The following is a 13,239-nucleotide window of genomic DNA, read 5'->3' as shown; positions in this document are numbered from 1 at the left end:
CACGTTTCTGAAGCGCACAGTAACACACAGTAATCGTCCTACGCACAGCCCCGCATTTCAAACTGACCATATAGCCGGGTTCGGGTGCTTCGGACAACGATCGAAATAGAACTTTTGTTTGACGCGCTGGTGTTCCGTGGATTGTTCCGTTTCTTCGTTTTTGTTAAACTGCGAAAAAACACACATACAAAAACGACTCGCGTGCGCACGTGAGAAAGCACGCGAGAGAGAGTATTAGTGAATGTACCGAAAATAAATCGGTGGCTAGTCGGCGTGGCGGAACAATAAATAAAGCAAAGGAAAACACTGTTGGGTGCCAGAGACATTGAAAGCAGAGCGAGTGAGTCGAGCGTTGGAGCGAGTGAAAAGGCTAAGGTGAAAAGAGGCAATCCTTTTCGCTCCGAGGGTGGTTGGGAACCACATCTCTTCGCCGGATTGTTTAGTCGATCTTTGCCAGTACACGGTGGCCATTTGATCCGCACGCGTCTGCGGCAACAGTTGACAGTCGGCAGTCGGCGAACGGAAGTAAACAGCAGTCACAGAACCGTTGTGTGTTTTTGGTGGCGACAAACGACAATCGAATCGACGTGATTAGTGATGGATAATTTCAAGAAGAAAACACCCGGCCGGGTGCACCAGCACATGGAGTACACCGTAAGTAGCGCTGCTCTACAAAATAATAAATAAGCCAGAGTGGCCACTGAACAGTCGTGCTCGTGGTGACGAGCAGTGTGGCAACGTGTGTTAGCAGCCGGTTAACTGATGCAACCCTATGCGCCGACCAACCTTGCAACTTGGCGTCACTATTGGCTCTTGGCAGTTGGGGTTGTTTGTTTAAAATATTTGAACTTAACTTCGTCACACTGAATGCACTCGCATTGAATATGCATAACTGCAAGCGACGCCCGACGCCCCATGACCAATCGGTGAGCCTAGCCTAGCTCGAGTTTTAGTGAAGTGAAAATGGTTCAGCACCGGCACCTCCACACCGGTTTCCGGTCGCCCACGTGGTCCCCACGGCCCACAGTTTTCTCTGTTGACACCGCTCGCCACAATAATCTGCGCTCGAGACCCGACAGCAGGGCCTCTACATTGTCCGCTTGATACCTTGTTCCGATGCCCTTTCGCCGCGCAGTTTCCGCGATCAGCCCTCGGCTGCGCACGAAGGAAGTGAGCCACTTCCGGCCAGCGCTTCACCACGGTAGCAGTTAAGCAAACATATTTATCACCCAACAAGGGGTGATGACGTGGAGCATCACCACGCAGCGGTTGTAGCATTTATTCCATCACGAGAATGTCACCGGTCGATGGGCAGACCGTGATAAGGTGAAAATTAATCGATACAGTAGCACACTCTGGTTGATTTGCCCGCCTCGCCGATGGCTAGAATCGCGATAGTGTGTCTAATTGCCCAGGTGGCCTTTCCGTGTGCCATTTTTGTAACATGCTGTTTTAATGATGAACACTGCAATCGAGTGAGAACGAGTTAAATTTGGCTTCATTCAGTTTCTGCTCACCCGGAAGCGTCGCCGTGGCCGAGCTGTGGGGATTTGTAAATCGCATTTATTACTTGTTTTGCTTTTGGCACAACCCACAATGAAAAGCTTCGTAGTGGCCAGCGTCGGGGGGGTGCGCGAGCAAAAAGGACCAAAAAGTGTAACCCCCGCGTAAAGAATTATGTAACCCGTTTGTTTATGTTGACATGCGAAACTCACCGCGACACTTTGGGGGTTGCCGGTTATATTTAGTTTATTTATCACTCCTAAGTCTACACAAACCGCGTTCGGGTTTTACTTTGTTTATTTTTTAACGTCCACGTTTGAACGTCTGCTTTTTTTGCGTGGAAAAACGAACAAAAAAAACGAAACCCTGACAAGAGAGACAGAAATGGTAATGCTTTTGGGCCAAAAATAGCCCGCTTCGTGACAGGCCTCTTCTTGCGCGCCGAATGACAGTTTTGCGCATTGTCCTCAAACGGACAAAAATGACGCACGGCGCTCAGTTCAGTTTTCCAATCGATCTAGAGGAGGAGGGCCAAGAAAAGCCGGACCAAACATTATTTACGACGAGCTCCAAATGAGGTAATGCGTATTTAGCTGATGCGTTAACGGTTCCATTTCGGAGCCAGCGTTAAAGAGTTTGAAACGGAACACTTGGAACTTGGGCGAAATCCTTCGGACGACCTTTCGTCGGTAGGATCGCAAATTGTTGAAGCCGTCTCTCCTGTACTGTCAGAGTGAAAATTTATGAGTTGTATGGGGTTCCGTAAAAATAGCCAGCACTGGCTGTCTTGTGTTACGTCGCTACGTTAATGGTCGGCACGACCGGTGGTCACACGAGATAAGCACGGTCGCCGGTCGATGCTGTCGGTGGGTGGCACATCAACAACCACCGCGGTTGTGTCAGAAAAACGATTCGTGGTCAGGTTCGTCGTCTGGCGCTAAACCTAGCTCTAGCTCCACCTAGTCTAATGGCTGGCTCAACCCGATCATTCGCTGACCGATTAACTGCAACGTCCTTGTTGGGGAGAGCAAATTAAAGTGGCAAATTGGTGACGCGTCGGAGCTGATCAAACTGAGCCACTTCCTTGAGAAGGGCGGCCGGCCGCAAATTGCTGAGCAATTTGCGATAATTCTTACGACTTTACACAACAACGACCGACATCAATCAGACGGACCAGCGGACGGTTCGTCGCCTAGTCGGCGCCGCTGACCACTCAAGGAAGGGAGCTGGTGGAGCGGGGAGCTGGTCAACTGCTACTGCCGCCCTGCTGGGAATTTCCATTCGCCTTCCGGCGAAGGTCTGCCTTCCGGTGCACGTGGCGGCCCACCGACCGGACTACACGCGGTGTTGCGCCCTGATTTCCCGACCGACACGTGATTGATCCCCGAAGTGTCAATATGCAGCTGTCACCATCGATTTGCAGCTTCATTCATTCCAGCGAACGGTGGTTAATTGAGTAACTGTTCTGTTTGTACTCCGATTGCTTCTGCCGATGATGCTTCTTCAATTCAGGGACACTCCAGTGTCCAAGCATATTAAACCATCGGTCACGTTGTGCCCGCAGCCCAAGGCGCTTCCCAAATCAGCCTCCAGAAAGGGAGCGAACTGATTTCACTCTCTTCGGCCTTCGCCGCTGCTTCGGCGTTGGCGCCAAAGCACACGAACTGCGCCATCACCCGAAGTCCGCGGCGTTTGCCTTCTCCCTCTGGCCATCAGATCTCGGGAAGACAGGCCCTTGGACGGAAGAAAGCGAAAGAAACACTTTGTCCGCTGGAAAAACACCAACAAAAGCGGCCTCCACCGATTCCGATGATGGATGGATGGGTGGGCTGCTCCTGGCGGGATGTGGTCCGAAGGTCTGTCCAAGGTCACCGTGAGGCGGTGTCGCTCTGTTGCGCAGCAGTTTTGGGACCGGAAACCTCCGAATCGATAGTTCCGTATCGGGAGCACCCAGGATGCCCAGGGTGGGCGAGGCCATGCCTGGAGCATGATATTATGCTGAATGCCAGGGGGTTCGTAGGAACTTCGTCTGGATGAGGGTCGAAAGATGTTAATGATTTTTTTTATTTTGGACGAACTGGAGTTGGCCAAAGAAGAGGCGAATTTTAATACGCTACGGAACGGTTTAATGTAGTGGACGTTAGAGCTACATATTTTTGAAAGAAGTCCATTTTCGGACCATTTTCTTGTGCTCTTTCGTTTCACTTCGGCTCAATTGATCCACAACAGGGATAAAAATATCTACACGCCATTCGGCCGATGATTCGTTTGGGGTTGACCTTCCCCAGGAATTAGATACATTTATCACTTAAGCCACTGCTTACTACACACCTCCCTACGGCTTCCAGCTAAAATCCGTTACACGACTTCTTCTTCCACGACGGAAGTTTCCATTCCACGGTTTCGAAGGGATTTTTTTATGTATCGACGAGTTAAACGTGTGGCCATATCATTACCGAGGCGCCAGTGCTGAGTCGCGCGATCCAACCTCTCGTCCGAGTCCCGTCGGATTGCTCAATCACTTTACAACTCGCACACGTGCGCCGTTCGTTCGGAGCCGCTTCGAACCGGCTCCAGAGGTTCGCGGCTGTGCGCCGTATCTTGGCGGCAAACTGTTATCACTTATCGTAATGTAACCTTCATGTTTGGCCTGCTTCCAGCACCTCGCCCCCCAATCTGCCCTGTATTTCACAGCTTGCATGTTAGAGACCGACCTAGAAGGGCCGATAAGTGGCCTGTCCGGCGTGCGAACTGAGGATACTTTTGCACAAGTCCAGTAATTAAATAATTGAAATCAATTTTGTGCGAATGAAGCGCACCAATGCGCTGAGTGTTCTGGAATGCCTATTGAAGTGCCTATTACAGCAGTGGTCGGTACTTTGTTGCTGTATCGTCATGCAATGAGAGTTTTACTTTTCAAGCAGCTGAAAAGATTTTTACATCGGCTTGCAGTATGTGATTCAAATTTTTATTCTCAGCCTTATTGTGTGAAACTTTTCTCAAAACGGTCTTTCGATCATATTTAACAGATACAAAAAATTGAATGATCCAACCCAATAAATCACTCAAGGTGCTGTAACAGCATTCTCGGGAATGCCCGAGGTGTTTATCGCAAAACATTCCATCATCAATCAGACAAATTGTTTTACTTTGTCGATGCGACGGTACCGTAACATGAACCAATTGTCGACAAGCACGTACGTTTCCACCAACCCATTCGAACACTTGGAACTGCAATCGAAGCGGGTGGCTTCCTGTCGACTAGCCGAAGCGAAGCGAAGCGAAGTTGACTCAACGAATGGGGGCCTTAATAGCGCCGGTTTGTCGCACAGTAAGCAGAAGTGTACGGTGAAATATGACGAAGACCGTTTTGACTTCACTCAAACTCAACCCCTAAACTCTTTCAAACAAACGTCTACGTGAAAATGTGCGTCCTACTTTTCAGCGCAGACACAAGTCGGCATATTATGACTAGCTGTGCGCAATTGTCGCAATAATTGTCTGCAGTTGGCGGTTTGAAAATTCGTCACCAAAGGAGACGCCAGGTGCTTTATGCAGAGTGAAAAAGTAATGTCAATAATTGCTCGCAAGTCTACCAAAGCTCTGTATGCCTTATAAGAGGAACCGATTACGCGTGGTGAAGGTCACGTGAACAAAACTAGGGGATTGAAACAGTTACTTCAGCCGGTAATGATCTTCATCGATCATCGGGAAGGCACTAACAATCCCTTAACTGTTATGCTTCAATTGGATAATTATTGAAAAAAAAACGCTTAAAAATTTGTGTTAAAGATTTGCTGTTTTGGTTTCGCAAAAGCGATGTTTATTTAATATGAAGCAGTTGAAATTTCTAAAATTTTTTGATCACTTTTGTCGCGTTCTGTGTTATTCAAGCACCGATTTTCTCACTCTTGGGTGGATCGGCTAATCTCAACGACGCATTTGGTTGCGTTCGCATGCGCAAAGCAATTAGGCCTTTTCTATGCGCTCCGAACCGGCTCGAGCCGGTTCGGGCAGTTGAACCTCTGGCACATGATCGCCCAGGCGCCAGACGATCATCGTTGGCGATGAGGCGAATTATCTTTCCACTAACGGCACCACCCACGGGTCGGATATGGAGGCAGTCGCGTTTTCGAGCTGATGTCATGGCATGAGGTGGTTTTCCTCGAGCAAAAGTCACGCTTTGGTGACGGGTCTCGATCGCAATTTAGCAGATGCCGTAGAGTTGATAGAGTCGATGCAATTGTGTTTTGCGTTGATATAATTTGCGACGGGTCCGTAGAAGATCAATTTTCATCCCGGAGCGAAACTAATCGACTTATAAACTTCACCTAATCATTAAGTGATTAGCAGCGGCTTCTAACTCACTCACTCAATTCACACAACGTGCGGCGACCGCAAAATCGTAACACGAGGCTGCCACGTGCTCGTTGGTCAGATGATGTGAATGAAGTTATCGTCCGCATTGTTCATGTAATGAGGAATTCCTTTTTTGGTGCAAAGCAAAGCATAACGGAAACAGTTCGCTCTTTTATCAAGCGTTTCCGTGGCAGTGATCTAGATTAACAATTGAGTTGAAATTATCGACTATCGACCAAATTCATAATAATTAAATAGCATGTTTGAAACCTCACTTTAAATAAACTCCCTCACATTAATTTCGATTATTTGTTTCGCTACGCTGTAGAAAATCAACCACTAGCTCTGTGCAATTAAGCGGCCCACGTCCCTGGCTCAAAGTCCCACGCAAAATGCAAATCCATTTGCTTGATTTCGAATGTCCATTCCTTGGGTAGGAACCTTTCTTTCTCGAGCCATAATGCGGCTAATAATTCATACCTTTCACTATCCCTGCCGGAACAAGGCCCACCTCAAGAGCACAGGCAGCGGTTTTGCTGGAGGACATCAACGCTCAACATCCGGATCACTGAATACGAGTTGGCAAATATTTCACATACTAGTCCCGCGATCAGAAAAATCGTCGCAACCAACATGAGCGGTTGATAAATTGAAGTTTTAAAAATACCCATCTCAAGTGCGGCGCCATACACAAAAATATCGGTATCTGTGTTCTCTTCTTTGGCGCTTGCCGATCGTTCTCAAAATCGGCAATCCATCTTCATTGATCGAACGCAAGATGCGCAGCCGATCGGTTCGATAAACAATCTTGCACGACCGTCGAGGATTCGCAAATGGAGACTGAACTCACTGAAGTCCAGGCATCAGTTCGCTGTTTTCTTTTTTGGGTGTATTTTCGTTCCCGCATCGCACGGCAGAGAAAGGCGTCCATCCTGGCGACATCTTGACCGGTGCAGGTCGAACGATCGTTGGTATGATTTTTCCAAATTTAGACCACCGAACGCCGAGCGCTTGAAGGAGTGCGAGCTGAACATCGTTGCAAAAACACGCAGTGCCCTCGCGGCCGGGCGTCGGACTCTGGTCACAGGTGGATGGTCCAGAAATGATGGAGCTGTTGGAGACATGGTTATTCCCTTCGGTGCACTGCTAAGGTAACCTTCCACTTCTAGGTGTCGTGCACCGCCAATGGGCCGGCACCGACTTTCAATGTCTTCCGAAGATATTTTAAACTTGACACAATCTTCGTGTCACGATCCGTTAACGTCGCCTTGATGCCAACTGAATGGACCTAGGGCACGCAGCAGGAAAAAGGTTTCACAAGGTGGTGTCGTTCAGCAGCTCGACTAGTGGTTTTTATAATCCCCCAGTGATCAACTTTACCGAGCGGAATGGCATTTTTGCTTTACTCACGGTATTAAAAATAAACATCCTGGCGGAACGCAGGCGCGTGTGCGTGGCGTCCGAGCGCATTCTTCTGCGATCCGGTGTTGGCGCGTCATATGTTGTTTGCTGAAATGGCCCGAGGGTTCCGTTTTGTTCGGGTGAAAGGATTTGGCAATGCGAAAAACCCGCGCATCGATGCGCTTCAATCGATGAGATACATAATTTAGCATCACGATTTAACACAGGCTCACATCAGTTAGCTCAGAACTGGGAATCAGAAATCGATCGTCATAAGTTCAGTTTGTTTACAAGTCTACTCGGTTCTTATACATACTAACTCATGAAGTCATCACTACGATCTTCGCTTTTTTTCGTGTTGGAGTAACTCTTTTATTCATGGCCAAACCATGGCCATGCTACCAATTAGCGCAGTGTTTTATGAGAACAATACGGTGTCATAAATTTCCTGGAGAGCCGAGTGAAATCGAAGAACTACGAGTGTAAATATTTGAGGCGGGCATGAAATGTGCTCACGAAGCACATCACCCACTGGCTGGCCGATCCGTCGTCACTCAACCCACTACTCGAGGTTTTAATTAGAGTTAGAACCGGCCTGAATCGTCGTGGAGCGATGTGCCCGTACTCCGAACGCATACGCCGAGCGTACGTGACCAGTCCACGTGTCCCATTGTGCGGACCGTATCGTAATTTCATGGGTTCGGGGAACGCACGCTACTTGGGCACATGCGCGCTGCGTCTAGCCGAAACACGAAACCACATGGCCACGGATCGGTCTCAACAATCTGTGCGACTAACCAGCGAGCGGCGCAGAGGGCTGACGAAACGTGTCTGACCCAAATTCCGAGCGAGATGATACAAATCACCCACCCAGAACGCCGAGCTGATGGCGGATGCAGGCGAAGCGATGCGTTGAACCACTGCCAAACGGCTATCCCTCGAAGTGCAAGTGATCGTGGCCAAGATCTGGTGATCGCCTGCGGCTGATATTAGTGTCGCCGGCGAAGGTCGAGGTCGAAGGACGAGACGGTTGGTGGTGACTCGAGACTAGGCCGGCATACTTCCTTGTCTGTGGTGTGATTTATCGATGACCAACGGCTAAGAGGTGCTTCTGCTTCCTGCTTAGGACCAAGGTGTCCTGTACCACTGTACGGATTTCGGATGAGGTTTCAGATCAGTTGGTATGAATCACAAAAATCCCGCGACGTTCTACTTCCGGCGAACTTAGTCGACGGTCAGTAAACAGGTAGGAAGCATCCTGACGGTCATGGATATTTTTGGCAAACGCCACGGTTAACCGTTGGCCAAAGCTACCGGGGGTCGTTCGCGCCCAGCAGGAAGGGTTACTGACCTGCCAGTAGCATTACGCTGCAATTGCACCGGATCTAATTAGGTCGTTTCGGGTGACTCTGGTCACTGACCGTAGATAATGATAGAATGATGTCTAGAACAAGTGTGCCCAACAGTTCGGCAAAGATGCTGAGGCTAAAAATGGCCACTTGTTTACCTTATGAGTACAGCATCCTAGGTACAGTGGATGGCGAGAAGAAGCTTAGCTCCTGAACATTTGAATAATATGTGAAAGTATGAGCACATCTTCTTTTTGAATGGGGCTTTTGAGACGTTGAATATAAGATTGAGGTTCTAAGAGCAAAATTTGAGCGCTAAAGTGACATTTAGATTAAATTTAGTAGACTGGTGCGACCATTTGTGGCCATAGGTCAATTTGAGTACGACGAAAATAAGTTTAGTTTAAGTTGGAAGCTTAGGGTTTTTAGTTTTTCATGCCAATCTCCTTCGTTTTGCTCGGTAACAAAGCATTAGGAGTAAATTTCTTTATGAGCAATAATAACGTGATACTTCACATGTTTTCATATTCAAACAGCAAAATTATGGCTGAGAATCGTACGATGAAGAATTCACAAGTCATCTTACTGTTTCTGAGCTTGTATTATGGCAGAACCCTCTAAATATCGCAAATTAACCAATGAATAACGTATATCAGTTATTAATTTGAGTATTAATGGTATAAATAACAAGGATATGGCCCGAATTTTCGACAAAAGCGAACAAGCAATCGGCACAATAATCAAGTAGCATGAAAATGATGGTCGAGTTCATAATTTTAAAGCTGATGATATTATCAAGGTTTTAGACTATTAACATCTTTGTTCAGGCCAAGTAACAATTGAGAACATGTGATTATTCATGATCCTTGGAGTAACGAAAGAAACCACTCAATTCAACAGAATCAGCAAAATTAATCAAACCAATCTGGACCAAAATAATACATGACGGCTATAGAAAAGGCCAAATCACAAAATCAGGATGTTTGTCCACAATGTCTGGACGGAATGATATGCATTGCGGATACTTAGCTTGTTTTCGTCGAAGATAAATTTAGCTTGTTGTAAATAAGTTTGGCTAAAATTTGTCTCCTGAATCAATCATCCCTAAATTCAGCAAAACTACCATTTACACATCTTATATAAAGATTTTGATTGATTTTTGATTGATTAAAGCACATTTTTGATCCTCGTATTTTTTTAAATCTTTTGTGTTTTTGAGCTAAACTTCTTTTCACTTTTCACCTTCCTTTCGCCGTTCAGGATGGCAAAGTATGTTTTCCATCTCGAATTTGTTCATCTAGTACGTTGGAACTTTCATTGTCGTTGTAGACGTTAAGTGTTCAATGCCCAAATTGCTAGTGGCAAAAGTTATCGGATTTTTTATTTCATTTAAATTTGTGCTAACATTTTGAAATTAAAGCCCAGCTTCGTAATGTAACATCGTTCGACTCTCTCAGCAGCAATAGTTTATTAATTTTCGTTTTTTGTTCGCCCACAGCAAATTCGTCCCCAACTCAACGGGAGCACCAATTCGTTCAACGGAAGCAGCCCCTACATCTTCGGCCGAATGAAAGCCGAACTGAACGATGTCCCAGCGCAGACGGCGGCCGGTTCGACGTTGCCACTGGTCGACATGCCCAGGGACGACGAGGAAGCCGGAGACTATGATCCATTCGAAAACCGGAAGCTGACCCACCCAACCACCGACACCGAAACGCTCGTCCATCTCCTGAAGGGTTCCCTCGGCTCCGGTATCCTGGCCATGCCGTTGGCATTCGTCAACGCTGGCCTTTGGTTCGGTTTGGCGGCCACCATCGCCATCGGGGCCATCTGCACGTACTGCATCCACATACTGGTCCGCTGTTCCCACATCCTCTGCCGACGGGCGCAGATACCTTCGCTCGGGTTTGCCGATGTGGCGGAGGTGGCGTTCCTGGCCGGACCGGAACCACTGAAGAAGTATTCACGCTTGGCCCGCTTCATCATCAACCTGTTTCTGGTGGTCGATCTGATCGGTTGCTGCTGTATCTACATCGTGTTCGTCGGAACCAACATCAAGCAGGTGGTGGACCATTACACCCATACGTACTGGGACGTTCGTGTCTACATCCTGATCCTGCTGGGTCCACTGATTCTGATCAACCTCATCCGCAAGCTAAAGTACCTCACACCATTCTCGCTGATCGCCAACGTGCTAATCGGGGCCGGTGTTGGAATTACGCTGTACTACATCGTCACGGATCTGCCGCCTCTGTCGGAGCGTAAGGCCGTGGCTGAAGTGCAGCATCTGCCCATGTTCTTCGGGACCGTCATCTTCGCCCTCGAGGGTATCGGCGTAGTGATGTCGCTGGAGAACAACATGAAAACCCCGCAGAACTTTATCGGATGCCCGGGTGTGCTGAACAGCGGCATGTCGGTGGTGGTACTCCTGTACGCCATCGTCGGATTCCTCGGTTACTTGAAGTACGGTGACGAGACCAAGGGTAGCATTACGTTAAATCTGCCCGTTGAGGACGTGTAAGTGGCTGCTTGGCATTAGTTAAACGATCAGTTTTGGGATTGAAATGTTCTCTTGTTTTCGTTACAGTTTGGCCCAGACTGTTAAGCTGATGATTGCGGTGGCCATTTTCCTGACCTACTCCCTACAGTTCTACGTTCCGATGGAGATCATTTGGAAAAACATTAAGGGCAATTTCAACGAGCACAAGAATGCAGCCGAGTATGCGCTACGGATTGGGCTAGTGGTAAGTGGAATGCGCTTTTCGTTTTGAGCTGCGCTTAATTGTTTCCTTTCATCTGCGACAGATCCTTACCGTGGTGATTGCAGCGGCACTACCGAACCTTGGCCCATTCATCACGCTCATCGGAGCCGTCTGCCTTAGCACACTTGGTCTGATGTTCCCGGCCGTAATCGAACTGGTGACATTCTACGAAAAACCGGGCTACGGACGGTTCAACTGGCGGTTGTGGAAAAACATCTTTCTCATCCTGTTCGGTGTGGTCGGATTCGTAACCGGTACCTACGTCAGTATTGTAGAGTTCTCGGAGCACCTCCAGGAAGAGGTCTAGAGCACGCTCGCCCAGCCAGCTTTCGCTTGCCAGCATCTGCCGAAACCTTGTGAGGTAGGGTGGATAGAATATGGCAGGCAGCGCGCTCCGCGCATGAAGCAGGACGAGTGCGTCTGACGTCATCGAAGAAGTTCCCAGGTTCCGCAGGTCGGTTCACGTGAGGACCCTACGAGGCTTGCGAATCGAGATCCGTCCTTTTTGGTTGGCAACAGACCTTCAACTGCGCACACTGCAGCGTACTTTCCGGGCACGGGCTCGATTCAGGGAACTGGTTCCATCGATGACTTCTACACGCGCGGCTAGATTAGTCGCATATGCATGCGGTTCTTTGTGGTTTGCACTTTAATGTTTCGTTTTTCTTCAATTAACAATAGTTCAATCCCGAAACGTTTGGCAACGTAGCGGTTCCAAACTTTCCCGGTGTGTTTTCCCAGTTAGCGACAAGCGTGCCAAGAGTCCAACCTCGAATCTGATTCGAGTATCATATCTGCGATATCTAAGAACAGAAGGTGATGATAGTATACATCTACGACACAACTCGAAGAATGGATAGTTTGACATACCTTCAGGACAGAGTTACTTTCGAAGACTATGACCGCACACGTAAATTACTAGACGTAGGGAACGAATTCGAAAAACGTAGGGAACGAATTCGACCAGACCAAATGCAAGACGGCTCTAGAAACTAGAAACAATAACGCCATTCGATTGGGAACGGGGGCGATCGAACAGAAGTCCAATCGGATGACGTCTCGATCTGCTCGTGATCCGGGAGAAGATGAAAAAAGTCATGTGCCTAGAGCCTAGCCACACTGGATTGTGATGTTATGCTGTCATCTAGCGTTTAAGTGCTGCAGCTTCTGCTGTGAACAACAGAACCGCAGCAGAGAAATATATTTATCGATTTTATCTTTCTGTACAACACACCTAAGGGCGTACCCTTCATGTAACATTGTTCCTGAGATAGTTTATAAATCGGAGAACGATTAGGATCGTAGTGTAAGTGGACGTGCAGAAGCATGGACACCGATTTTCCTTTGAACAAACCAGGAAGACAGTCCGGAATGCAACGAACAGACAGACTTAACTCGGAAGCATTCTGAAACGAAAGGTTCCACATCGTGTACAGTTGACAATAAACCAATCCAATAAATCAAGCTTATGACTTTTTTAACATGTAGCGCTTCCCCTTTTTCAGACGTAGAACTATTGTTGTTTTTTGTTTCCCATGTTTCGGATCGTTCGTTGCAAAAGTATACAGATGCACAATTACTGCATATAATTATGTATGAAATCGTAGAATTATGAAGATGCCTTGACGCTATACACAAAATATGTTGGCGGTAGAAATTCAATAACTAACTTTACGAAGATCTTCGAATGTAGATTTGTATTGTAAGTTATCAGAAATACGTTAAGTTTTTAGATGATGTGTTTCAAATATTATTGAATAAAGGGCCCACCATCGGGAAATCAACATTGCTTTTGTTCTGAGAAGACAACAAGACGGAAGCACTGCATTCATTCGAAATTAAATTTGATTCATTTTTTATGTTTG

The 13,239-nt window shown here is 47.4% G+C and overlaps 1 protein-coding gene across 2 annotated transcripts in view; it reads left to right on the top strand.

The window, feature by feature from the left end:
• Nucleotides 1–12,292, top strand: part of LOC131212455 (proton-coupled amino acid transporter-like protein pathetic) — a 24,463-nt gene extending 12,171 nt beyond the window's left edge. Inside the window, exons 1-4 of one of the 2 annotated variants that reach the window (XM_058206323.1) lie at nt 25–654; nt 10,111–11,129; nt 11,200–11,356; nt 11,418–12,292. In XM_058206323.1, the coding sequence (XP_058062306.1) occupies nt 598–654; nt 10,111–11,129; nt 11,200–11,356; nt 11,418–11,681 (1,497 nt within the window). In that variant the 5' untranslated portion in view covers nt 25–597 and the 3' untranslated portion in view covers nt 11,682–12,292. Of the gene's footprint in view, nt 1–24; nt 655–10,110; nt 11,130–11,199; nt 11,357–11,417 lie in introns of those variants that run through there. The other variant, XM_058206324.1, reaches the window with a different exon arrangement.
• The last annotated feature ends 947 nt before the right edge of the window (nt 12,293–13,239 follow it).

Source organism: Anopheles bellator, chromosome 2 (assembly GCF_943735745.2).
Source record: "Anopheles bellator chromosome 2, idAnoBellAS_SP24_06.2, whole genome shotgun sequence".
In the NCBI taxonomy this organism is placed as follows: domain Eukaryota; kingdom Metazoa; phylum Arthropoda; class Insecta; order Diptera; family Culicidae; genus Anopheles; species Anopheles bellator.
Note: the sequence above shows the minus strand (reverse complement) of the source record. Positions and strands in the feature narration are given on the sequence as shown.